Source organism: Oncorhynchus mykiss, chromosome 21, assembly GCF_057628025.1.
Source record: "Oncorhynchus mykiss isolate SJ-2025 chromosome 21, ASM5762802v1, whole genome shotgun sequence".
Lineage (NCBI taxonomy): Eukaryota > Metazoa > Chordata > Actinopteri > Salmoniformes > Salmonidae > Oncorhynchus > Oncorhynchus mykiss.
This window is the reverse complement of record NC_143042.1, coordinates 16,892,304-16,917,175: the sequence shown is the minus strand read 5'-3', so window position 1 is coordinate 16,917,175 and position 24,872 is coordinate 16,892,304. Positions and strand designations below refer to the sequence as shown.

General features: G+C 41.6%; 3 protein-coding genes across 5 annotated transcripts in view; 1 reads left to right on the top strand and 2 right to left on the bottom strand.

Annotated features, from left to right (window-relative positions):
- camk1da (calcium/calmodulin-dependent protein kinase 1Da) overlaps positions 1-10,594 on the bottom strand; it is a 64,819-nt gene extending 54,225 nt beyond the window's left edge. Inside the window, exons 1-2 of one of the 2 annotated variants that reach the window (XM_090214107.1) lie at positions 9,944-10,521; positions 7,519-7,704 (exon numbers count right to left, since the gene is read on the bottom strand). In XM_090214107.1, the coding sequence (XP_090070233.1) occupies positions 7,519-7,559 (41 nt within the window). In that variant the 5' untranslated portion in view covers positions 7,560-7,704; positions 9,944-10,521. Of the gene's footprint in view, positions 1-7,518; positions 7,705-9,943 lie in introns of both variants that reach the window. The other variant, XM_036957453.2, reaches the window with a different exon arrangement.
- A 1,466-nt stretch (positions 10,595-12,060) lies between these two features.
- cdc123 (cell division cycle 123 homolog (S. cerevisiae)) lies at positions 12,061-21,159 on the bottom strand. The gene is made up of 13 exons (XM_021577324.3): positions 20,842-21,159; positions 20,282-20,353; positions 19,707-19,767; positions 19,553-19,585; positions 19,336-19,431; positions 19,108-19,214; positions 14,304-14,355; positions 14,115-14,190; positions 13,821-13,943; positions 13,715-13,743; positions 13,488-13,616; positions 13,098-13,235; positions 12,061-12,957 (listed from the first exon to the last, which is right to left on the bottom strand). The coding sequence occupies exons 1-13, from the start codon at positions 20,913-20,915 to the stop codon at positions 12,901-12,903; spliced, it is 1,047 nt and encodes a 348-aa protein (XP_021432999.1). The 5' UTR covers positions 20,916-21,159; the 3' UTR covers positions 12,061-12,900.
- LOC110500138 (ADP-sugar pyrophosphatase) lies at positions 20,949-24,847 on the top strand. Of its 2 annotated transcripts, XM_021577325.3 has the most exons (9): positions 22,468-22,564; positions 22,668-22,735; positions 22,827-22,876; positions 22,951-23,058; positions 23,185-23,280; positions 23,499-23,600; positions 23,745-23,753; positions 23,850-23,903; positions 24,066-24,847. In XM_021577325.3, the coding sequence occupies exons 1-9, from the start codon at positions 22,514-22,516 to the stop codon at positions 24,173-24,175; spliced, it is 648 nt and encodes a 215-aa protein (XP_021433000.1). In that variant the 5' UTR covers positions 22,468-22,513; the 3' UTR covers positions 24,176-24,847. The 2 variants fall into 2 exon arrangements, with proteins under 2 accessions (XP_090070234.1, XP_021433000.1); XM_090214108.1 differs by lacking the exons at positions 23,745-23,753; positions 23,850-23,903; positions 24,066-24,847 and adding an exon at positions 20,949-21,246 and having other exon boundaries at positions 23,499-23,671.
- The last annotated feature ends 25 nt before the right edge of the window (positions 24,848-24,872 follow it).

Here is a 24,872-nt window from a genome sequence, read left to right as displayed (position 1 = left end):
CACATTCATCACTCCTCCGTTATCAGATAAGGTAACAATGTGGGTCGTCACACAAGTTAACTTCTCTGTCTTAGTGCATACATTTCACACTTGTCAGTGTTCATTTGTAATATAAGTAATATGCATTATACTTATCTATGTTGTGGATGAGCGTGTTGTTTGTTTCTCTCTCTCGCTGTAGCTTCCGGGTATGCTGGATAAGGACCGGAGCTAAGGGAATTGGGCTGACTTTGTAGTGCCTGTCCCAAATGGCTCATTAATGTAAATTGGCATATTAAAAAGACACTGTCAGTAGTGATGTAATTTTGTAAATGTTATGTGGTGATATTGTTTAAAAAACGTGTTGCAATGTATACCCTTTAGTATGTTTAGTTAATGGAACATGTAGGTTTGTATAGGTAATTGCTTAATTAATTGTTCTGAGGGGAGGGGCTAGCTCTACAAAAGGAGCCTCTCTTTCAGTTCATGGGGAGGCCATTTTGGATTGAGCTGTGAATGGGGCAGTATTGTTTTTAAGCTGTCCCATAAGGTATATGTTTGATGGAAGTACTGTTTTTGTTCTGGAATCACTTTGTAAATAAACACCCTTGCACAGAAGAACATTTGCGGCTCCGCCATCTTTTTATTTTGATTGAGGTTAGGTTTTCCAGTATAGCCTTGTGGCCTACTCTACGTGACAGATGGACTATCATTTCTCTTTTCTTATTTGAGCTGTTCTTGCCATAATATGGACTTGGTCAATTACCAAATAGGGCCATCTTCTGTATGCCACTCCTACCTTGGCAAAACACAACTGATTGGCTCAAACGCATTAAGAAGGAAAGAAAGTCCACAAATTAACTTTTACCAACACACACCTGTTAATTGAAATGCATTCCAGGTGACTACCTCGTGAAGCTGGTTGAGAGAATGCCAAGAGTGTGCAAAGCTGTCATCAAGGCCTTTGGTGGGCGCGAACCCAGAGTCTCTGGTGGCACAGCTTGCACTGCGATGCAGTGCCCTAGACCATTGCGCCACCCGGGAGGCTCAGTCATATTTTTGTGTATGTGTACACACAATCTCAGTCTGACTCAGCCATGCTGACACATGCCATCATCGTGCACCTCTCCCTCTTTCACTTTTCCCTACTTTTAACAGCCATTGTCATTTCTCAAAACGCATGATGAATTCATCCCATAGCATCAGGTTACAGGTATGGTTCCAATATCCACACAGGATCCTCCTCTAACAAGCCTCTGATAGGCTGCGTGTAAGCAGAGCCTAGTCAATAGAGGGCCTGTTAATACTCGGTGGGACGGCTTGATCCAACAGATCCAGTGGATCTCCAGGGAACGCACAGACATTCCTGACAGATCCTCTACACAGATCAGATCACAGGCAGTCGGACTCCAGCCAGACCCAGCCTTGCTTATCTCACTGATACGCTGACAGTTTAAAAACAGTGATATTAATATTATTAGCTCTGCTTTATTTGATATGGTGGGCACTGGTGATGCAATCTGCCATAAATGCCATGGGATTGCCATGTAAGAATGTGGTGTGTAAAATCTAGCGATCTTTCTATATACACCGCAGCACCACCTAAACCTCTTCTTGTGAAATGTCTGTTATGGAGGCCTTTTTATTGTGTGTTCGCAACAAGACTGTTCCCACACCCTGTATGGCCCTGAAAACTGGGCTGCTTTAGGAGGGTGGGCTTCAGTAGTGCCGCAGCATTAAAACACATCCCAGAAGACACAGCGGAACCACTACCATGTAGCTTCGTGTCATGCTCCAGATCTGATGTGGCCGTGACATTAATTTGGTGGCCAATTAAGAGTTTCTCCCCGCGAGCTCCTCTCATATGGCTCATCAGTCTCCGATTGCAGAGCACGAGCAGCAGATGAGACCGGAGATGCTAACATGGAGTTGAGGAAGTGCTTGCAGATTGCAAGCACACACACTCCCACACAAACATGCTCTGTGCCTGACCAACTACTAAACAGAGTCGTATAGGAACTAAGCCATGAGGTGTATGTAACCAAAGTAATTTGGCATGACTGGTCTATACAAATCTAAACAGAATCATCGAGACTAATCTGGTTAGCCTGGGGTTCTGGGGTTTGAATAGTGAAAAAACAACATATTTGATGAGAATCACCGGGATCCTTGGGACGTTCCAACTGACATTACCCCATTTAAATTTACATTTAAAATGGTTAAGATTAGGGTTAAGGATGTCCCAAGAATCCCAGTTAGCACTAACCACAAAAATCAATGTTACCTCATTAAGGGGCAGTAGCCTACATTGGGTGTACAATTTTCAATTACAGCATTATTTAATTGAGTATTCTTCTGCTATTTGTTTTGACATTAATACTTGCATGTTAATATTCTCATCTTTTAACTAAATGCAATCTATTAGCTTCTAAAATGTAAGGAGGGATATCTAGCTGCCCAAACCCAGTGTTTTATTTTATTTAACCTTTATTTAACTAGGCAAGTCAGTTAGGAACAGATTCTTATTTACAATGACGGCCTACCCCGGCCAAACCCGGACGATGCTGGGCCAATTGTATGCCGCCCTATGGGACTCCCAATCACGTCCGATTGTGATACAGCCTGGAATCAAACCAGGGTCTGTTGTGACGCCTCTAGCACTGAGACGCAGTGCCTTAGGGCTCCCGAATGGCGCAGCGGTCTATATACAGTATATACCGTGGGCTCCAAAATTACAGGTACCCCCGACTGGCAATGCACAAACAATACTTAAAAAAAATAAACAATATAATTAAAGATAAACTCATAATACCAACGTGAGAAATTCTGAACTTTATTAATGTTTCAATGGAACCAACCAAAATCATACAATTATTTAACACAAAATATATTTCACCAAAATCAAGGTTTCATAATTATTGGCACTCCTCATTTAGTACTTAGTGCAACCACCTCTGGCAAGGATAACAGCATGGAGTCCTCTCCTGTAATGTTTGACAAGGTTAAGGAACACATTTGGAGGGATTTTGGATCATTCATCTATGCAGATCCTTTCAAGATCCTTCACATTCTTGTGTTTGCGCTTATCAACTGCCCTCTTCAACTCAGCCCACAGGTCCGGCGACTGAGATGACCATGACAAAACATAGATTTTTTTTTGTTACAGAACCATTTCTGTGTGGATCTTGGGGTATGTTTTGGGTCATTGTCTTGTTGGAAAGTCCACTTACGGCCAAGTCCCAGCCTTCTGGCAGAGGCAACCAGATTGTCAGCCAAAATTGCCTGATACTTGGTGGAATTCATTACGCCATCAATCTTCACCAGTGCCCCTGAACCTCTGGAATTAAAACAGTCCCAAAACATCACTGACCCACCACCATACTTCACTGTGGGAATGAGGTGCCTCTCCTTGTATGCATCTCTGTTTCGATGCCAAACATGCCGATGCTGTATCTGACCAAAATGTTCAATTTTGGTCTCATCTGACCAGAGCACCTTCTTCCAGTCATAATTTAAATGACATTTGACAAACTCCAAGTGCTTGCATCTGTGTCTTCTGCAACCCTTCCAAAGAGCCCGTGATTGTGGAGGTGGAGTCTGATGGTGCTTTTTGAAACCTGGTGACCGCAAGACGCCACAAAGGCCTGCAATTATTTCACAGTGATTCTTGGGGATTTTGTTGCTTCTCTCACCATCCTCCTCCCTATCCTGGGGGGCAAAATGCCTTTGCGTCCTCTTCACGTGAGGTTTTCAACTGTTCCATATCTTTTTACTTTTTTAATAAATCGCCCTGACAGTGCTCAGTGGTATATTCAAATCGTTTGTGGATCTCCTTGTAGCCATTACCAGATTTTTGAAGGTCTATGACCATCTGTCCCTTTTGAACTGCCAGTTCTTTTGTTTTCTTCATGGTGTTGGATGACAAAGGGATATTGCACGCGTGTTACCTCATTTTTATTCCCAAGTGAAACAGGAAGTGATGTAATGGCTCAATTTAATTCCTGGTTTAATTTTGGTAGATATTATTTCCAATAATCTTTAAGGGTACCATTAATTGTGAAACCTGGATTTGGAGGATATTGATTTTTAATCAAATCAATAAATGATTTTGGTGGGCTCCATTGAACAATTCATAAAGTACAATATTTCTCACGTTGTTATTTTGAGTTTCTCTCCATAATTATATATTTTTAAGTATTGTTTGTGCATTGCCAGTCAGGGGTGCCAGTAATTTTGGAGCCCACTGTATACAGTAGTTTACCAAGCTACCAATTACTTCACACTGGAAGAAGTTAGACTACACTGAAGCTACCCGTAAGAATATAGTAGTTCACTCTATCCAAACTACTACGGGAAAAATTCTAAATATGAAATGTCAGACTACAAATTGCAAGAACAAATCACCCTGGAGTCAGATGTTAACAGAATGTGTATTTTTTAAATTAAAACACAAATGAGGAATTACGTAGGTCTGCTGTCAAAAAAAAGAAAGGACACTCAACAACTGAACACATTTTTATTTTAGAAAAAAAAGTGTTTAGTTCGAGTAGTTAGCTACACTGTTACATAGCAAAAAAATAAGTAATTAACTACTGGAAACATTACCAAGATTTGAATTGAGTTATACTACCAACAAGCTACTGTAAAATGTAGTTACATTTCTAGTTGAACTACCTGTACTTCACTAACCCAACACTGACGATTACAAGATCTGATGGAATGGCTTGTCCTGCACTTTGTAAAAACCCAGAGTGCATTGAGTAAATGTTGGAAAAAGATCTTTGTTCCTTTCTAAACATAGCAATGTGAATACAAATAAGACTAGGACAACAAAATAGGTGAAGTGAACTGGCAAAATAGTTGAATCCTCATTCAAAGGCAAGGGCAGTACAAATAAAAGACAACAATTGCTTTGCTTTTTCTTTTACCCCAGAGTTCCCTTTAAAGAGGACTATGTGAAAATACCCTTAAGCTTACTAGAGCACTTCTGAACATGTTTTAGATGTCTGGATAATACAAACAAGTGTGTATTCGAGTCTGGATACACTCCCGCTCAAAAAGGTTGGATCTGTTTTGATATCTGGAAAGACAAGACATTTTAATTTAATAGATTTTTTTAAATATTAATGACAAAAACATGGTGTGGAAAAAGTGACTTAATTTGACCCATTGCTGTAGCCAGGGACCACTGTTTTGGATGGATGTTTCTCAGGCCCTCTCTATACAGTGTGTGTGTGTGTGTGTGTGTGTGTGTGTGTGTGTGTGTGTGTGGTGTGTGTCATCTAGATCAGAATGAGCTCACTGTGGTATAACAATACCGTCAAGACAAACAGGACTCCACTCAGACTCATTTAGGTTTGAATCCCAGGAACTAAATGAGTCGCAAACAACAACGAGCAACAATAACCATCACTGAAGAAAAACCTGAAGAAAAGAAGAGAGAGAGCAGCTGATGGAAGAGGGACTGATTGAAAGAGCAGAAAGATAATGATTGGGGAAAAGAGGTGATGAGGGGATGAGGTAGAGGGATGAGGGATAGAGAGACCAAGGGATGGGGGGATAATCCGTGTCTCTTCCTATAATGAAGATGCCCGATTACAGTCTACCCTTAATCCTTTAGGCCCAAATGCGCACACACACACACTAACTGAATGATTCCAAAACAAAAACGCTGTATGCTTTCTGTACACTTGTTCTACTCCTGAGACCCAGTGCTAAACTATCAAGGCTGGCTTTCAACATTGCATACACTTCATCTGAAGCAGCAAGGTCAGATAATAGGGACAGCTACGCAGAGAGAAAGAGAGAGCGAGCTAGGCAGAGAGAGAAAAAGAGCTAGGCAGAGAGAGAGGGATAACTGCAGTCCCAGAAAGAGGACAATGCCAGGAGCCAGGAAGTAGAGCATTCAATTAAGGGCATCGTGGCCTAGATGGTACACACTCCCACAATGCAGCTCTGCTTTGCCCTCTGTCCCTCTCCCCCTCTCTCTTTCCTACGGTGTCTCAGTTAAGCAGTGAGGAGTGGCATACCTGAAACACACCCGTCTGCAGCATAATATGAACACCTTGGCCCCCCCAGGCACTCAAAGTGTTTAATAATTCAACAACAGAATGCTGCAGGAACACACACACACACACACAGGGAAACAGGACACCAGGGACCAACACACGCACACTGACTAAGGCTTCCCTACGTGCCGCTTGGAGACATTACTCTGGGGCTCAGAGGGTGTTGTGTCAGTGTTCAGGTAGAGCTGGAACACAGGACACCAGGCCAGACGGAGCCACAGGCCTCTATAGTGCTGAACTCCCAGCTGCCTTACATGACTTACATTAACTACTAATTGTAGCTCTATAGATCCAAGCTATAGCCTACACACTGGCTTGTGAGACTGATCCAAGTGATAGAGAAAAGTCTCCGGACTGACATTTTAAAACCGGCAGTAGCAATCAGCCCATTTGACATTATGGATTGGGATTAAAAGACTGTTTCTTCTACATGACACAGGAAGCTGCGCAGGTCCTAATCCAGGCACTTGTCATCTGTCATCTCCCATCTGGACTACGGCGACTCGCTGTTGGCTGGGCTCCCGCCTGGTGTTCAACCTTCCTAAATTCTCCCATGTCCTCTCACTCCTCCGCACACTCCACAGGCTTCCAGTAGAAGCTAGCATCCACTACAAAACCATGGTGCTTACCTACGGAGCAGCAAGAGGAACTACTCCTCCCTACCTTAAGGCTATGCTCAAACCCTGCACCCCAACCTGAGTAATCTGTTCTGCCTCCTCTGGTCTCTTGGCCCTCCTACCCCTACGGGACGGCAGCTACCGCTTAACCCAGTTCAAGATCTGTCCCCGCCCATCTTCCGAAAACATCTGAAACCCAACCCCAATCTCTTAAATAATCCCACAACACCCCCCCCCCCCCCACACACACAAAAAAAAAAAATCTAGCCTTTCATGAACTAGCACTTGCATTTGACTTTTTCCTCTCACTAGCTCTGACTTTGCTGATGAATACTTTAGAGGAAAAACGTACTTACTATGACTGAGATATGTGGTTGTCCTACCTAGCTATCTTAAGATGAATGCACCAACTGTAAATTACTCTGGATAAGAGCATCTGCTGAATAACTCAAAATGTCAAAAGGGGTCAAAAGACGTGGCATTCTGCTTGACTTGAAGCACCGTCTTATGAAGTGTCAATATCGCCTTATAAACATGCATACACCTTAGAAATGCAGTCATAGAGCATTATGACCCTGTATAGCAAAGCAATAAGGCACAAAATACCAATGAGACTGCTGCCATGCCCTTATTTGGCGGTCAGTCATGTGAAGGACCCAGTAGCCTCTGTGGCACATCTGTCCATCTTTTTACGGGGTGAATAAAAACATTAATCTCTCATCCAGTTTCTAAAGACTAGCTCATTGCGTGTCAGAGCAACATGTTATATTAGCCCAGCCCCAGCCCCAACTCTTACCTAACCCCTATTATATTTAACAGTACTTCTCCTCCTCTCTTCTGTCCTCATCTCTTACCATTCCTCTCCTCTTCCAATTCCCTCTCCTCCTCCTCTCATACTCCTCTTTCCATTTCCTCTCTCGTAGTGTTGAAAACAAGACTCCAATGGTCAAGAGGCCGGTGCAAGTTAATAGACTATACAGGCAATGTCCCCGACTCCCCGCTGTGTTTCTTCCTTTCCTCTCTCTCCTCCCCTTCTTTTTCTGCTGACAGAGAATTAAAAGGGGAAAACACCAGACATCAGCAGGAGGGAGTTCAAAGGCTGAGCAGAACTCTGTTTAATGTGTTGCTATGGTGTTAACATGAAACGTCCGAGTAATATTTTTAGGGCAGAGAATTTTTTCCTGACCAAGAAAAATTCCAGGTGGAACCTGAGGCCAAGTGTGTGTGTGTGTGTGTGTGTGCGTCTGCCCAGATTGTCCTTTTGTCCAAGCACAGAGCACTGGCTAGAGACCAGATGGGAGGACAGATCCCTAAGCCCCACCACTGAGGAAACAAAAGTCAGCGGTCACAGAGAAAGATGTCTCCTCCAGAAAGGTAGTTGGAGGATCAAGAGCCAGTGAACAACCCACAGAGGTGTGCAGACAAAACACCAGCATACACAAGAAAACCTGTCTTCGGGACCACTGTGGTGCACGTGTGAAGGAGATGAACAGAACCTCTGGAAATCCTTTTTAAATAGCCCCAATCAGTGTCTTTGTCATGCTGTGATTCTTTTCAAATGTTACCTTTATTTAACTAGGCATGTCAGTTAAGAACAAATTCTTATTTACAATGATGGCCTACCCCAGCCAAACCCAGACGACGCTGGGCCAATCACGGCCAGTTGTGATACAGCCCGGAATCTAACCAGGGTCTGTAGTGACGCCTCTAGCACTGAGATGCAGTGTCTTAGATCTCTGCGCCGCTCGAGTCCACTGAATGGTGCTAGTACAGACACCATGGCAACACAGGAGAGACTTTAGCTATAAGCATAGAAACTGAGTGGCCCCTCAATAGTCCGTCAGTAAGACGCACACACCCAAAACACACATGTCCATACTTCCACCTGTTATGTGAATTCCAGGCACACAGTAGAAATTCCGATCTCCTCTTTGTTGAGTTCAGTGAAACTGATGGACTTATGAAGAACAAGGATCAGAAATGACATGAGCCTAATTTATGCACTCTCTGCTCCAAATCAGCATACCTGGAATTCTGCAAAGGCCATCATGCACACACAGTGCAGAACCATGGTTCAACACTCTACAACCTTATTAATATACTCAATAACCACGGCACATTGCCCACTGAAATGACCTGTTTTAAACTTGTAATAATTTATTACCATCACTGTTATGCAACATGTCTGAACTGTTACAGTGGCCTATTCCAGGACCAGGAGGTTTTCCCTGGCACGCTAATCCGCTTTAATCCAACCATCCTCCCTCGATTCTGCCTGTCCAGTCAACAAACTGTTCCTCTGTGCCAGGGGGACTGAGGTAACAGACCAGAGAGAAAATCTGCTTTAGGGTCTTCAAGAAGAGGCCGGGGTATTTTGCCAAGCATTTCATCTGAACAAGCTGTTCACATGGGTTGCAAATGAACCGTTAAGATGCTGTCACATCAAAACCTACCTTTCATGTACGAGGTTAGTAACACTGTAGGCCTAATAAACCTAGTGATAAATAGTATTAAACCGTGACCGATAAATCATTCTGGGTTAGATAAACACAGAAAACCATGATAACCACTCACCAATGGTCAAATGTATTTTCATAAGGTCGGAGACTCAATTGATATCAGTGTTTTACTGCCTGCGTCTCCAAAAGGTCATTCCTACGATAGATAACAGCACAACTGGAGCTGTCAGAGCGGTGGGCCGGGAAGAGAGGGAGGATGGATGTAGTAGGCTAACCTAAACAATAGCCGAGACCGCATAAAACCAACAGAGCAATACATATGCGTAACCGGTTGTAAAATAATGGACTAAAACGCACGATACCCCCTTATTTAGGCATGGGCTACTGTCTAGGTTTTTCTAAAACAGTTCCTACATAGTTTAGCCTACAAAATAGGCCTCATAGCTTTCCTTAATTTCAAAGTGGCTAGCCTGTCACACGTAATTTGTATTGACATAGGCTAGCCTACAAAAAGTGACATTCGATATCTCTATCATAGTGTATCCAACAAACACTCGTCTCATCAAACCAGACATGGGCTAACGCTAGCCTACAGTCCGTTAAATAGCTCGTCATAGATTACCTAACATCTCTGCTGGTTTCCAGTTAAACCGGGAGCCGAACGGTCCCTAAACCGAAACGGATACCAAGTATCCAGCGCGAGAGTCCCGCTACATTCTGCAACAAAGTTTCAAAGGCGTACCAGATGTAAATTCATGCCCAATTAGCATTGACCACAATAGGGCAATTTGAGAATGTTTTTAAGTAATAACACACTCACGTTCCGAGGATCTCTTTCAATTCAAATATTTTCTTGATGTCGTCGACTTGCCTTTTCCACGTCCCTTTCCCGGACTCTCCATTCTCCCGATCCATGGTGGAACAGGGGAAAACCGGAGCAAACGATGCCAGTGAGTCTCAGCAGCCCCCCGAGATAACGCAGCTTTCCCACGCTTCAAGTTACACTTCCTGCTCGTGAGGAGCAGACCCACGCGCATAAAACGAGCTAGGTAGAAAACCTTTTCGACCTCGTGGTTTTCCCGCTGTAGAAATATCTCCGCAGCTCTCTAAAAAACAGGTCTCCTGTTTTCTTCGCTTATTTTTCTGTCTACAGCGTTCCGTTTGACCGACAACGAGCGTTCGCCGTCTGGGGTTGCACCTGCAGGGTTCAGCTGGTCTAGATGATCTTGACGTAAATTGTTTGGGGCTACGTGTCACCTTTGCGCGATCGCCTTGTCTCTCTCTTCCCAAAAAAGTATTCTGTTTTAATTAAGTCCCCTGTTGAGCCGTGTGGTGCGTAATGCGAGGAGCATTATTTAATCTAACCATGCTGATTGTGCCATCGGTTGTTATGGCAATGAGGGCGGGTAGGATGCTGCTCATCGCTCGATTTGACAGCGTTGCGCACAAGTGTGTGATAAAGTGTGTGTGTGACTGGATGTCTTGAGATAATTCGCATTGCACCAAAGATACGTTCAAGAAAGCAGAGTATTTGCAAACCATCAAAAACGGACAGCCATGTTTAATTGGCCAATATTTATTATGATGGATATTAAGCTATACCAGGTCAGATGATGGAGTCGACATTGGGACCCATGCAACTTGCTGTGAAGTTTGAGAAAGGGGGTCTCCAGATAAAATGTGAAAACATGCCATATTACTGTATCTTGATCAATTGAGTGCTGACATGAGAGACAGTTGACGCAATTAAATTAAATGCATGGGTCCTACAAAGGTTTAATATGTTAGACACTATAATGGTCATATTATAATCTGATGTACTAAATACATTTGAGTTTGGGTGTTAATATTTAGATGGTTAAATACTCTCCAGCAAAGCAGTCGACTGCAGTGTTATATCTGAAGGTGCTGTAATCCACCTTAAAAAAAAACACACGATAGTATCCTCCAGTCGTGAAGAGAATTACTGCAGACTGTTCTCATCTGACAGGCCTGCCAGAGCTTGTGTACAGGATAAAATAGAGTGTGCGTGTGTGAGAGAGAGGGGCTGAGAGTGTGTCTGCGCGTGTGCTCTAGACGCTCATGAGTATTCCAGCTGCAAACTACTGCAGGTCCCTCTCAGCTCAAGAAAATCTATTCTCCACTTACCCTACCTCTCCCTTTCTCCCTCGATCTCCAGTTCTGATTCAGCAAGTCTCTCAAGTTAGACTTTGCACATATCTGCCTCCCTCCCTCACAGAAGGATGATTAGTCAACCCAGGCTGAGATGTAGGCTTGGATTTATGTTCATCTTGGCAAACTGAAGAGAAGAGAGCGAGGAGAATTGAAAAGGGGGGTAGGAGGATGATAAATGTGTAGTCTCTTTCTATCAGCAGTCTGGCACCCACCTTTACTCAGATGGGTGTGGCATCATTGACATCTTTTTGCACCCCCCACCCCACGGGCAGTGTGCTGAAAACACAAGCCCCTGCCTCCAGGCTCAGATAATACAACACTGCAGCTCTCTGAACAATGCACTGCATCTGTTAACAGGCTAGGATCTATTGGTTAACCAGCAATATCCTATCCCAACAGTGCATTGCTAGCGCATTTTACTCACTAGGCTACACTAGTTATAACTATTCAAGACAAAACAGAACATCCAGGCATTCATCCTAATGTAAATACGTTTCACGTGAATGGTGGCGTTGTTATCCCAGACCTCTGTCTCAGCCCAGGACAGCTCACCATCTCTGATGGTTCTCATTATAGGTAAACAGCTCCCCCAAGTGGACCTTAATAAAAATGCACTCTGTTTCTCAACTAGCCAGTCTCGTCATTGGCGCCAAATTCCATTCCACTTTTTTACCACATTCACTGTAGAGAAATTGTATAATCTACCAGTGAAAGTAGTATGCCTTCTATTTTAGTCTACCCAAAAACAGACTGACAACAATGGGCACACACCAGCAATTTATTACCCAATCAGAACACCTTTCTTTGCCAGCACATAGAAAATAAACCAATGATGAGAAACAAAAGTAATTATACACTAACAGACATAACTATAATGACCAGAAAGAGTGAGTAAGGAACTGGAATGTTTGAAAGAGTTGCACAGAGAATTCTTGAGTAAACCATTGTATTGCTATTACATACAGATGTTTAACGAAACCATCAGAAAGCACATGGAAAAATGTGTATTTGGTGTGTGTGAAGAGAGAAAGTCCAGTGGATTAAGTAAAAGAACTCTGACCCTTTGGTTATCTCCCTCAGAAATTGCAATCCCATGATGTACCTGCTATACACACAAACTAAGAGACGCCTCTTCCCCAGCGCTGTATTATAAAAGTTGAGCATTCTTTATTCCTATACACAGACTCCTGTAACAGACTCCCCCTTACCTTTACACAACGTCAAGTTACAGTATTTATATTTACAGTAGACACACCAGGCCAATACAACAGGAGCACTGCTTTGAACTCCTCTTAAATACACACAACCATGAGATTTAATGGGACTTTTACAGTGTTGCAGGTATACTTTTCTCCTCATTATGGTTTGTTGTGTTTGTTCTATTCAATACATTTCTATCTGCAGCATTCTGGATAGGTCTAAGGTGATGACCAAAAGTGTATGGATTCCATCAGAAGATTCAAGAGCTAGTAAGGATAAACCTCCATGCGTCTAGTAGTCTCTGTGCTAACCGCTAACCTAACAGTTTTAGGGTTACTGTTATGCTAGGCTAACAGTCCGAGGGAACAGTCACCGTACAGAGACGCTGCTCCTCAGGGGCTGTCACTGTCGTACCTCTTCCTCCACCTCTTCCTCAGAGTCCTCTTGCTGGCGTTTCTTCTGCAGCGAAATGAGGGAAAGAGTGAGATTATTAAAAACTGATGCCGGAAAATGAAATTGTAAGACGGTCGTGGAGATTGCTAAAGGGTTGTTTTAAGATGATCTTAAACTGTGTGAACCACCACTGCCGGCGTTCTCACCAGTTTGAGGAAGTCGATGAGCTTGTATGCGTCCTCGCCGGTGGAGAGGTCCACAAAGTCCCTAGGGATCCGGTAGCTCAGACAGGGACTGGGCTGCACCGTCACATCACTGGTGGTGTAGCGGAACACAGGGCCTTCCTACAGATACAGACATACCACAAACTGGTGTTAACACAGGGCCTTCCTACAGATACAGACGTACCACAAACTGGTGTTAACACAGGGCCATCCTACAGATACAGACGTACCACAAACTGGTGTTAACACAGGGCCATCCTACAGATACAGACGTACCACAAACAGGTGTTAACGGGATAATAAGCACAGAAAGACTTGCACACATGAACAAACATGCATATGTACAACAAAGCCACAACCTGTGTCACTGACCTGCTGGGCTGTGTCACCCTCCTCTTGATTGGCTGACAGGCTGTTCCCAGAGGTAAGCTCCTCCCACGTGAACAGCAGTGAATCGGTTACCTCACCAAAGGGGTTGAGATCGATCAGCCACACCTTCCCCTGTCGAAGACACACAGCATCAAAGATACACATACTCGTGGGCTACAACCAAACAGAGGCAGGAAATAATGTCTGGAAATATAAATGACAAGACCTACCCAGCTATCTCTGTAGACATCCAACACAACTGTAAAACAGAAAACATACTGCATTACTCTTATTACAATATATTCTAATTATCACACCACACCGAATCCCACTCACAGTCCTCATCTAGGAACTGATACTGGACGTGTTGGCTGAAGAACTCCTGGATGGAGTGGCAGATCTGGGCTTCCTGCTTAGAGATGTGGTGGTAGTACTGGGTATAGTCTCTCTGGGAGATACCTAAAGAACACACACACAGCTCTCAGAACAGATCTTCAGTCCACACAACAGCCCTAACGCTTGCCACACTATCTTGGGAACAGTGCACGTGAACACAGGCTCGCTGAATATCGCTGAGGGAGGGTCAGAGTAAAGGTGAATGGTGTGTTAACCTCTTCATACAGTACTTACCAATCAGCTTGTTCTCTTTGATGAAACACCTGAACTCCCCACCAGGTAGCAGCTCACTCCACTTCCTCAGGACCAGCTGAACTCAGGGGTATAACACAACACTATTAAATAGTGGGAAGAAAATGTGTGTGTGTGTGTGTGTGTGTGTGTGGAAAAGGGAGTGTAAGCAGGTGTGTGCATGTTTTATACCTCATAGTTTATGGCTGGATTCGGAGAATCCTCGTCACTGCTGTGAAGGAATCTGTAGAGGGATATTGTTACAGTGACCATTCAGTTCTAGACTCACAATAAACTCACACACTTGCATTCACACAAATACAACAGTAGTAATCTTCACACACATGCACACTTGCACAAGTGCTCCTCGTTGGGCTTGAAAGCTCAGTACCAAATCAAGTGCTGAACAGTGCTGTATTATGTTCTCCACCATGCCAGAGCTGTCTGCCAACTGGGCCCATTATCAGAGCGCCCCAACGGGAGCAGTAAATCAACGAAGAAGCAATCTCACCAAACCTCTTCCCAGCCAACTGCTGTCAGAAAGGCTGACTCACTGCCTGCAGTGTTTTCCCACAGCGGGTAGAAAACCCATCTATACTTAACAAAAATACAAATGTAACACGCAACAATTTCAAAGGTTTTGTTGAGTTACAGTTCATATAAGGATTGAAATAAATGTATTAGGCCCTAATCTATGGATTTCACATGACCAGGCAGGGGCACATCCATGGGTGGGCCTGGGATGGCATAGGATGTGGAGGTCCTGGGCTGGCGTGAAGCCGACTGGAGGTACTGCCAAATTCTCTAATACGACATTGGAGGCAGCTTATGGTAGATAAATGAACATTCCTGCAAGCAGCATGCCAATTTCATACTCCCTCAAAACTTGAGACATCTGTGGCATTGTGTTGTGTGACAAAAGTGCACATTTAAGAGCTGCCTTTTATTGTCCCCAGCACAAGGTGCACCTGTGTAATGATCATGCTGTTTAATCAGCTTCTTGATATGCCACACCTGTCAGGTGGATGAATTATCTTGACAAATAATAAAATGCTCACTAACAGCGAAGTAAACACATTTGTACACACAATTTGAGAGAAATAAGCTTTTTGTGCACATGGAACATTTCTGGGATCTTTTCCTTTTATAACGGTAATTGACCGTTAACGAACATAAACACGTTTAGCATCTCCAGGCCTCCACTCACACAACGCGCTGATCTACATAAAAGAAGTATAACAAATTAATTTAATAAACACCATCACAATAAATGCATTATATATTTTAGGCAGGTCTAAAGAAACATTATGATATGAATAAAATGTATTTTAGAAGAACAGAATATGAGTTGGCCTACTGTATGTTATCTAGCTATACACCATGACATAGGCCGTAGGCTAGTTCATTTAGCAGACAAGATATGCTTATAAAAGTCTTGTCATTATTTTATAGTAAGAATAATATAATTTAACTGAATAAAATAAAAAGGACATTTTTACCAATTCGGAGGAAGGGCGCAATATAAAGTGTCTATGTTGAGAATAAAAGTGAACATTTGAAACAGGCCCTATATGCTTGATTTAGAGTTATTTGGCAACTTTAGTTGTGAATGACACAAACCTTAAAATGTCTTAGAAATCAAAACATATATGGGCTCCATAATGCAACTTTAGGCTATTGATGATGTGAGAAAATAGCGAAAAAAGCTTGCCTCAGACTGCACAAGCTGTTCTCTCATCCAGTATCATCATATTTTCACTCATCAAATCAAAGTTTATTGGTCACGTACACATATTTTGCATATGTTATCACGGATGTAGTGAAATGCTTATGTTCCTAGCGCCAACAATGCAGTAAACAGTGGTGACCCGTCATTCAGAGATATATTTTTTTTACTGTTTTGCATATCATTTTGGCATTAATGTGCGTCACATCAGGTTGCAAACAATGTTTTTTTTAAATGATGGAGTTAATAAAGCCACATACAAACATGGTCTCTTTTTTGCTTTCCTGAGTAAGACAGCTCCAAAATGCAGGTGTCTCAGCCTAGCTCAGTGCTTTCTGTGGTGAAGGGGCAGCCAGGGGAAAATACAGAGCGTAGGGGTTAGTAATGTTCTCTTGTTGCGCCGTGATTGGCTCAGTGTTCTGTCACTCATCGGGACACTACGTCACCAGAAAATCTAGAGGGATAGCTCGAAAATTCAAGCCTCTTGGGTGCTGCCATAGATTTACATTAGAAGTACCCATCCAAGAAGGCTCAAGGTCATTGGCCAAAGATAAAATTACATCAAATCAAGTTATATCTACTGTAGCTATGATTAGACTGATCATGTCAACATCATACTTTCAAAATTTTAGCTAGCAAGCAGTCATCATCATGAATCAAGTCAACAATCTACTGACAATCTACTGTCATATGAAGAGAAGATAAAACGTATCGGTGCGCAACAGCCATAAACATAACACAACAAGTTGGAAATCGCAAATTCAACAATGAGTGGTTTGGAAGGATTCAGTGGCTAACTGCAAGCGTTGCAAAGCAATCATTAGCCAGCTATTCAGTGGAGAGGGTGTATGGTCCAAGTCTGGGTTTAAAGGTCTTTTCCATGCTTAAAAAGGACACCAAAAGGATGAATACATTGGCCATACTGTCAATCCAGCATGATTTCTGGAAACATTCCCACAGCATGATGCTGCCACCACCATGCTACACCATAGGGATGGTGCCAGGTTTCCTCCAGACGTGATGCTTGGCATTCAGGCCAAAGAGTTCAGTTTTGGTTTCATCAGACCAGAGAATCTTGTTTCTCATGTCATTTAGATGCCCTTTGGCAAACTCCAAGTGGGCTGTCATGTGCCTTTTACTGAGGAGTGGCTTCCATCTGTCTAAAGCTACCATAAAGACCTGATTGGTGGAGTGCTGGAGACATGGTTGTCCTTCTGGAGGGTTCTCCCATCTCCACAGAGGAGCACTGGAGCTCTGTCAGAGTGACTTACGTACAGTGCCTTGCGAAAGTATTCGGCCCCCTTGAACTTTGCCACATTTCAGGCTTCAAACATAAAGATATAAAACTGTATTTTTTTTGCGAAGAATCAACAACCAGTGGGACACAATCATGAAGTGGAACGACATTTATTGGATATTTCAAACTTTTTTAACAAATCAAAAACTGAAAAATTGGGCGTGCAAAATTATTCAGCCCCTTTAAGTTAATGCTTTGTAGCGCCACCTTTTGCTGCGATTACAGCTGTAAGTCGCTTGGGGTATGTCTCTATCAGTTTTGCACATCGAGAGACTGACATTTTTTCCCATTCCTCCTTGCAAAACAGCTCGAGCTCAGTGAGGTTGGATGGAGAGCACTTGTGAACAGCAGTTTTCAGTTCTTTCCTCTTGGCTGCATCTCTGATCAGTCTTCTACTTGTATGAGCTGAAAGTTTAGAGGGACGGCCAGGTCTTGGTAGATTTGCAGTGGTCTGATACTCCTTCCATTTCAATATTATCGCTTGCACAGTGCTCCTTGGGATGTTTAAAGCTTGGGAAATCTTTTTGTATCCAAATCCGGCTTTAAACTTCTTCACAACAGTATCTCGGACCTGCCTGGTGTGTTTCTTGTTCTTCATGATGCTCTCTGCGCTTTTAACGGACCTCTGAGACTATCACAGTGCAGGTGCATTTATACGGAGACTTGATTACACACAGGTGGATTGTATTTATCATCATTAGTAATTTAGGTCAACATTGGATCATTCAGAGATCCTCACTGAACTTCTGGAGAGAGTTTGCTGCACTGAAAGTAAAGGGGCTGAATAATTTTGCACACCCAATTTTTCAGTTTTTGATTTGTTAAAAAAGTTTGAAATATCCAATAAATGTCGTTCCACTTCATGACCGTGTCCCACTTGTTGTTGATTCTTCACAAAAAAAAATACAGTTTTATATCTTTATGTTTGAAGCCTGAAATGTGGCAAAAGGTGGCAAAGTTCAAGGGGGCCGAATACTTTCGCAAGGCACTGTAAATATGATATCTGTTTTTATTTCTAATACATTTTTAAAAATGTCTAAAATCCTGTTTTCACTTCATCCTTATGGGGTACTGTGTATATATTGATGAGTATTTGTATTTATTTAATCAATTTTAGAATAAGGCTGTAACTTGACAAAATGTTGAAAAAGTCAAGGGCTCTGAATACACTGTAAGATGAGCCTTAACTAGAATACAGTATATACACATATGAAGTGGGTAAAACAGTATGTAAACAATTATTCTGAATTTAATCATGTCTTTACTAAAAGTTTGGAGCGTAGCATAAGGTAACGAGTCCATTCAGTAGTCATAATAATCCAGTCCACATTCAAAGGGATAACTATAATTGGTTTAATTTTATAGTCTAGACCAATTATGTCCCAAATACATTTGAATTGTTTACCGTGGCTTAATATGCGGTAGGCTATGTATTGTAAAAAGGCACAATCATTTTAAAACAGTTTTTTTTTCCGGTCTTGGGCTAAAATATGGGTATGGGTGTTTCGAATTAATCATCACCTTAGAATGCACTGTCCATTTTGTTGTATTTGGTTTTGAAACAACATCCACAACAACCATGTTTTTCACTCAGTTTCAACCTGTTGTTGAACTTTCGCCAAATTGATCATCACAGTGAGGTGAGTTTTAAAAACATGATATGTTTGATGTGATATTCCATTGCATTTGCATTCATGTCAGAGTGGTTAGAAGAACAATAGAGCACTGAGTACCAGGCCATTAGGACCTTATGGAGGAACAATAGACTGCTTAGTACCAGGCCATTAGCGAGCTGAAGGTCGTAAGTGAGTTGGGTACTGTCAACGTATGTCCAGAGTGCATAATAGGAGATACCGTGACTCACGGTCACGTGGAATTTGACTGCAGTCATGACTCATGACTGTCGGTGTGGCGGTAATACGGTCATCGCAACAGCCCTAGTGAGAATGTGAGTGCGTGGAGGAGATTCTTACGGCTGTGTGAGGTCGTGGGTGATGAAGTCAGAGCTCTTGAAGAGCAGGAAGATATCGCTCAGACTCTGACACTGCAGGGAGCTGTTCAGAGCAATCCAGTTAGCATCCTGCAGGAGAGAAGGAAACACACACACACATTTATTCACTCAAAATCACCACTCAGACAAACGCATTATGGACAGTATTTTAACCTTATATTGATGGTGTGTTGAGGGTTGTGATTCTCACCCGCGGTGCACTCCAGTTCAGTTTGGGAAAGACACACCCACCTAGGGTGTTGATGGCCTCCAGCACTTTAGAGTTGAATTCTGGGAACTCTGGAGCCTGGAACACAAAGCATCACAACAAATATCCACCTATTCATTGTATGCATATCATATTACAAACTTGACAAAACTTATATGCCGATGGATTGATCATATTTAACATTATCTACATTACTTACTGTTACAGTGGTGGTTGTCTCATCATCTGACCACTAATTTTGTTGAGAGAAGAAAATATAATCGATCAGTAATTGAGCATAAAGTCTGCCTTTTCAGTCTCAACTTTACTAGAGAGCGAAATGGAGTGCACCTCTATGTCTGGAGCAAAATTACCTGAACGTCTTCCTCCTCTGAGTCACTGTTGTTGGTCTGGTTTTGCTGATTGTTGTTGTCCCTGGAATGAGGCGAGATTTTATCAGTGAGTATTCCAAGGGCAATTCCAACGGAATTACAGTAACAGAATACGTTGAGTCAGATTTTTCACTTTAAAATGTATGCCAAAAAAACCCATTGATTTCAAAGTTTAAAAAAACTATAGAACTCCATGCACAAGGACTACTTTCAACAATTTCCACAGAAACGTATACAAAAACCAATTTACAGGAAGAACTGTGCAGATCAAGTTTGGCAAAATAATAAAACTGAGGGAGATTTTACCATAATTATGTTACCACAATTTTTTTCCAGTGAGTTTTTTTTGTTACTGTGTAAATTGTTCAAAGTAGTCATTGTGCATAACGTTTTATGGTATGTTAAAGTTTGAAATCAATGTTTTTTTTATTTTAATTTAATTTAAAAAAATTGTCTACGAGTAATTATGTTACCGTGGAATTGCCCACAAGTGACCGTGTATGGGAATACAGGACACTAGATGTATGTGCTTTAAGGGTAAGTAAAGTTATGCTTACCCTCCAGAAACTACTAGAGTTCCATCGTCCAGCAAATAATCTATTACATTCTGAGGCAGTGGGAGAATCAAACTGAAAGAAAGATAACACCAAACATAAGGCCTACACAACACAAACTATCAGACTAGTATTGACCAAAGATAAGAGAAAACAAACAGTCTCTAAGGTAGAGATTGAGCTGATGCAATATCAGTGACAATATCATCACACAAGCATTTACACCTGGCACTTCTAACAGATTAAAATATTTAACAGTAAAGGACAGGTGTGGTTTGTGAGAATTCACAATTAGCTAATAACAGTAGTTTGGCTGTGTTAAAATATCAGACGAACACGGGGGTATATATATATATATATATATATATATATATATATATATATCACACACGCACGCGCGCGCACACACACACACACACACACACACTTGGCTAAATTGGCTTGCTAGCTATAAACAGAAAACTATACGTTAGCTACCCAAATTATAGCACAACCAGTGTTTTTTTAGAGTGACGAAATCAACAACATATCTGAGACTGTGTTGGTCAAGTTAAAGAGTTCACCTTTTGATAGTATGCTTCTTAAATATCGGATACCAGACCGAAAACTGACAATTTACAACTTGCTCCTTCTTCATACTGCAAATGATTTACCGGAAGTGAGTCCAGCCACATATAGTTCCCATAAGAAAAAGGCGATTGACATTGGTTTCCATGTAGTTTACAACCTTTCCAAAACAACACAATTATAATGGCTTCTAATTATTACCAATATTTAATTGAATTATATTTCAGGTTAGGTTATCTGGAATGGTTGTAGACCGTCTCTAATGTATATTTTTCAGAAGAGGGAGATTATTTTTGTGTTGCACACGTAGGCGTGATCAATGGTGGGGGCTTTAATTTTTTTCCCTCAGGGAGTCTTCACTTCTTTAACTTGACTTGTGGCTAAAACCACTTCATCTTCATGTGAGTACTGCACATGTATCCAATTTAGAAGTAACTATGCTTTAAAAAAATATATATTGATATGTTTTAAGAATATTTACATAACAGCATGTGGGATTTTGCTAGGAATGAGTTAGCGGACTAAATTCCTCTCCATGGTGAAGGATGTTTAAAGTTCATCAGAAACTTCCCTCACAATGGTGCGGAGAAATTAGCTTGGTAGCTAGCTAATTTAGTAGTCTGATAATCAGGCTGTAATAGACATTTACTTGGTATAGCTAACTAGTTTGCAAAGTTACAGCCTCAAACTAATGCCTAAAAATAGTGTGAATGTTCTTTTCAAGACAGAATGTTGAATCCAATTACATCAACTTGCTCTACCGGTTTTCTGTGCGGTTTCTCAAAACTAACGTTGTTTACCCGACATTTTAGTGAGCTGGTAGTTAAATGGTTCAGTTCAGCATTGAGGTAAAGTTTGTTTTGTATGTGGGATATTAGCTTCTCTCGTCAATAACTATTTAACCAAGCATGGTATATTCTTAATCTAAAAAAAATATTTTAAATTGAAATCCGAATTTAAAAAAAGGGAACAATGAAAAATGTACCTATTAAAAAGGGTGTAAATATTCTCCATCCACCCCTGATTCAGAATATACAATTTTCATTGTCATGGCCAATACACAATTACCTAGGTGCCAAACCGAATCATAGAGTACCACAGTATGAGTCATAATACCCATAAAACCTAGCTGTCAAACAGGGAAATGGTTCCAATAGTTGTTCTACCATTTCATTTTTCCCGTAAGGGATTTTAGAAACATTTAAAATAAAGGCTGTGTTTCTGGTCGGTTGTGTTTTGTGTCTTGATAACTGTGTAAATCTCTCTCAGACAAGGTGATGTTTATCAATATAAGGGATTTGGAGTCTTGCAAGATGTCTAATTTGACGTTAACTAGCATTTTTGAATCAGAGTAAATAAAGCCAAATATATTAACAAAAGTCACCTTGTTCATGAGAGATACATGTTGATCAAAATGTCATGCCAGCCCTTATTTTAAGTGATTCTAAAATCCCCCTATGGGGAAAAATAAATGGTGGAAAAATTATTGGAACCATTTCCACAGGTGGAGTATTTGTTGCAGGCAATTGCCATGAAGTTTATGTATAACTATCTGCATTGCATATACCTCTATTAATTATCAACTCATGCATGTAATCAAAAACATTTCTGGATTTGGGCAGACAAACGAAATCCTCCATCCATTTCCCTGAGAACAGTACTGGAAAGATGAGCAGCCCTCCCAAATTGACAACCATACCTAACGTTGTAAAAGAGGAGGTAGATATTTTGTACAATAACATGCACATTGTGAGGTGTAAATGCCTATCACAAGAGTCTCTAAGTTTAGGAATATCACATTACTCAACGGTATTCTCTTCAGGTCATTGCATCTGGGAAATGGTTGAAACTTGAGAAGACCACCTATGTGGACCCTGTTGGAAACACAAGGTATGGAACAGCTCAGAGTTCCATAAGTGATTTTTGATAAACACCTTTTTTTCCCTTCTCCATTTTACAATTCATTTTTGTCTTTCAATAGAACTTGGGAGACTACGAAAAGGACAACCAGACAGGCCAATGCAGCAGATGGTGTGTGTACATACATTTCATACTGATGGATAAGCAGTGACATTATAGAAATTTATTCCTGTGTTTTATTCCAGGTGTGGGAATCATTGCCCTTCTGAAGAGGACCCTCCACAAAGACTGCGTTGTCATGGTGAAGCAGTTCCGTCCACCAATAGGGTGCTGTACCCTAGAGTTCCCTGCAGGTGACATGGGTTTACAGTCACATCTCAAAATTCTGTTCAGACAGATGTATGTAGGCCTATCATTGCTGTATTTTGCCTGCTGTGTTCTGATATCCGTGTTTGCTGTCTATGGGTGTTTTTGCTCAGGTCTGATTGACGAGGGTGAGAGTGCAGAGATTGCTGCTCTGCGAGAGCTGAAGGAGGAGACTGGTTACAAGGGGGAGGTGGTAGGAGTCACCCCAGGTAAGGTCTTATGAACACACACACACTCTCAAAACACAGGGCAGATTATGTCCATGTACCAGTTCCATCAGCAAAGAGAAATTCAATATGCCTGTGATCTTCTGAGTGGCCAGTTTTACCATTGGGCATGTGAGAGTGCAGTATGATGTCAGTGACTAGTGGGTCAGTAACACACAGCCCCCTCCCCCTTTCCTCTCCCTCTTGTCCTGACCTCGCAGTGACCTGCTTGGACCCTGGCCTCTCTAACTGCACCACACAGATCGTCATGGTTAACATCAATGGAGATGACCTTGAAAACACCAACCCCACACAGCAACTGGGTAAGTTACGGGTCACGCTCTTGGAATGTTATGAATCTGTTATGATATTTTTTTAAATGTATTGTCAAGCTGATATGTATTTTACATGTTGTCCTAAATGTGTACTTATTTCTCTGCTTTCCTCCCTCTTTTACTTGTTTCCAGGTGATGGAGGTAAATATTATTTTCTTTATAATCACACTTTCAGTTATTTTTCCACTATTAGAATAACATTGAACTAAATCGTATTCTGGCTTCTTTTACTTCCAGAATTTGTTGAAGTTCTTCTTCTACCTCTTGATGAATTCCAGAGGGAAATTGATGGTGAGCAACAATTTGAAGTTTCTTCTTCACAATAACACAATTGTTAAGTAATAATGGAATCCAATTTGAGACAGAAAAGCATATTGTTACAGTTATTATATTCTGCTAGTGATTACCTGAAGAGATCATATTTGCATAACCCCCCCCCCCCTCCTCCTACAGACCTGATGAAGAAGGAGAAGATTGTGGTGGACTCTAAGGTTTACATCTACGGCATGGGGATGTCCCAGGCCTTCTTTAAACCCAATGAACTCCGAGTGCTCAAACAGTGAGAGAAGGATGGGAAGAGAAAGTAAAGTGGAGAGAGTAGACTAGATGGATGTGAATAGAGGGAGAGGGCATTAGGTTGCCGACTCGTTTGTTGTCGTCTCTCTGTTACACTACGAATATGGACTAAGCCAGGGATGAAACTGTCAACAAGGTGGCCATTTTGTGGCTTTAATCTGTTGTCTTGGGGATCAGTCAATAAGATTCATGGAGTGTTACCCTACAGCTTGTATTATCCAAGACCAACCGCTTTTATGCACCTTTACCTGTGGGGATAGTCCTAATTAGATACCATATTTGTGATTAATGTGATATTACATGCTGTCTGATAATACAAATTCTTACACTGATAGGAAAATAATTGCTAAATGACAACTGAGTACATACTGGAACATTCCTAACTTTCACTAACTCAAATGACTAAGCTTCACTGTAAAATAACTTTTAAAAGGTACTGTTATAATAATATGCCTTGAAAGATGTTACTCGCAACGGCAATAGTTTTTGTGCATTTATGTTTACATCCATTAGTTCACACCAATGCCCTGTTAGACCAAGGCATAGGTGTAGATGTCTCCTTACTGGTATAAGGCTGACATGCAGATGATCCTCACATTTTATTTAGCAATTATCAGTAATTGAATTAACTTGATGTCAATAAACATGTTATTCTTATAGCAACATGTAGACCTACTTTTATTT

Bases quoted from the DNA above. Each gene is read 5' to 3' on its own strand.
- cdc123 (XM_021577324.3), bottom strand. From the start codon at position 20,915: ATGAAGAAGGAGCAAGTTGTAAATTGTCAGTTTTCGGTCTGGTATCCG. The intron at 19,432-19,552 runs GTAAGTAATGTA...TTTGTGTTCCAG, and splicing joins AGACAACCACCACTGTAACA to GCTCCAGAGTTCCCAGAATT. The intron at 12,958-13,097 runs GTGAGAACGCCG...ATTTCGCTGCAG, and splicing joins TCATCGACTTCCTCAAACTG to AAGAAACGCCAGCAAGAGGA.
- LOC110500138 (XM_021577325.3), top strand. From the start codon at position 22,514: ATGAGCAGCCCTCCCAAATTGACAACCATACCTAACGTTGTAAAAGAG. The intron at 22,736-22,826 runs GTATGGAACAGC...GTCTTTCAATAG, and splicing joins GACCCTGTTGGAAACACAAG to AACTTGGGAGACTACGAAAA. The intron at 23,904-24,065 runs GTGAGCAACAAT...CTCCTCCTACAG, and splicing joins ATTCCAGAGGGAAATTGATG to ACCTGATGAAGAAGGAGAAG.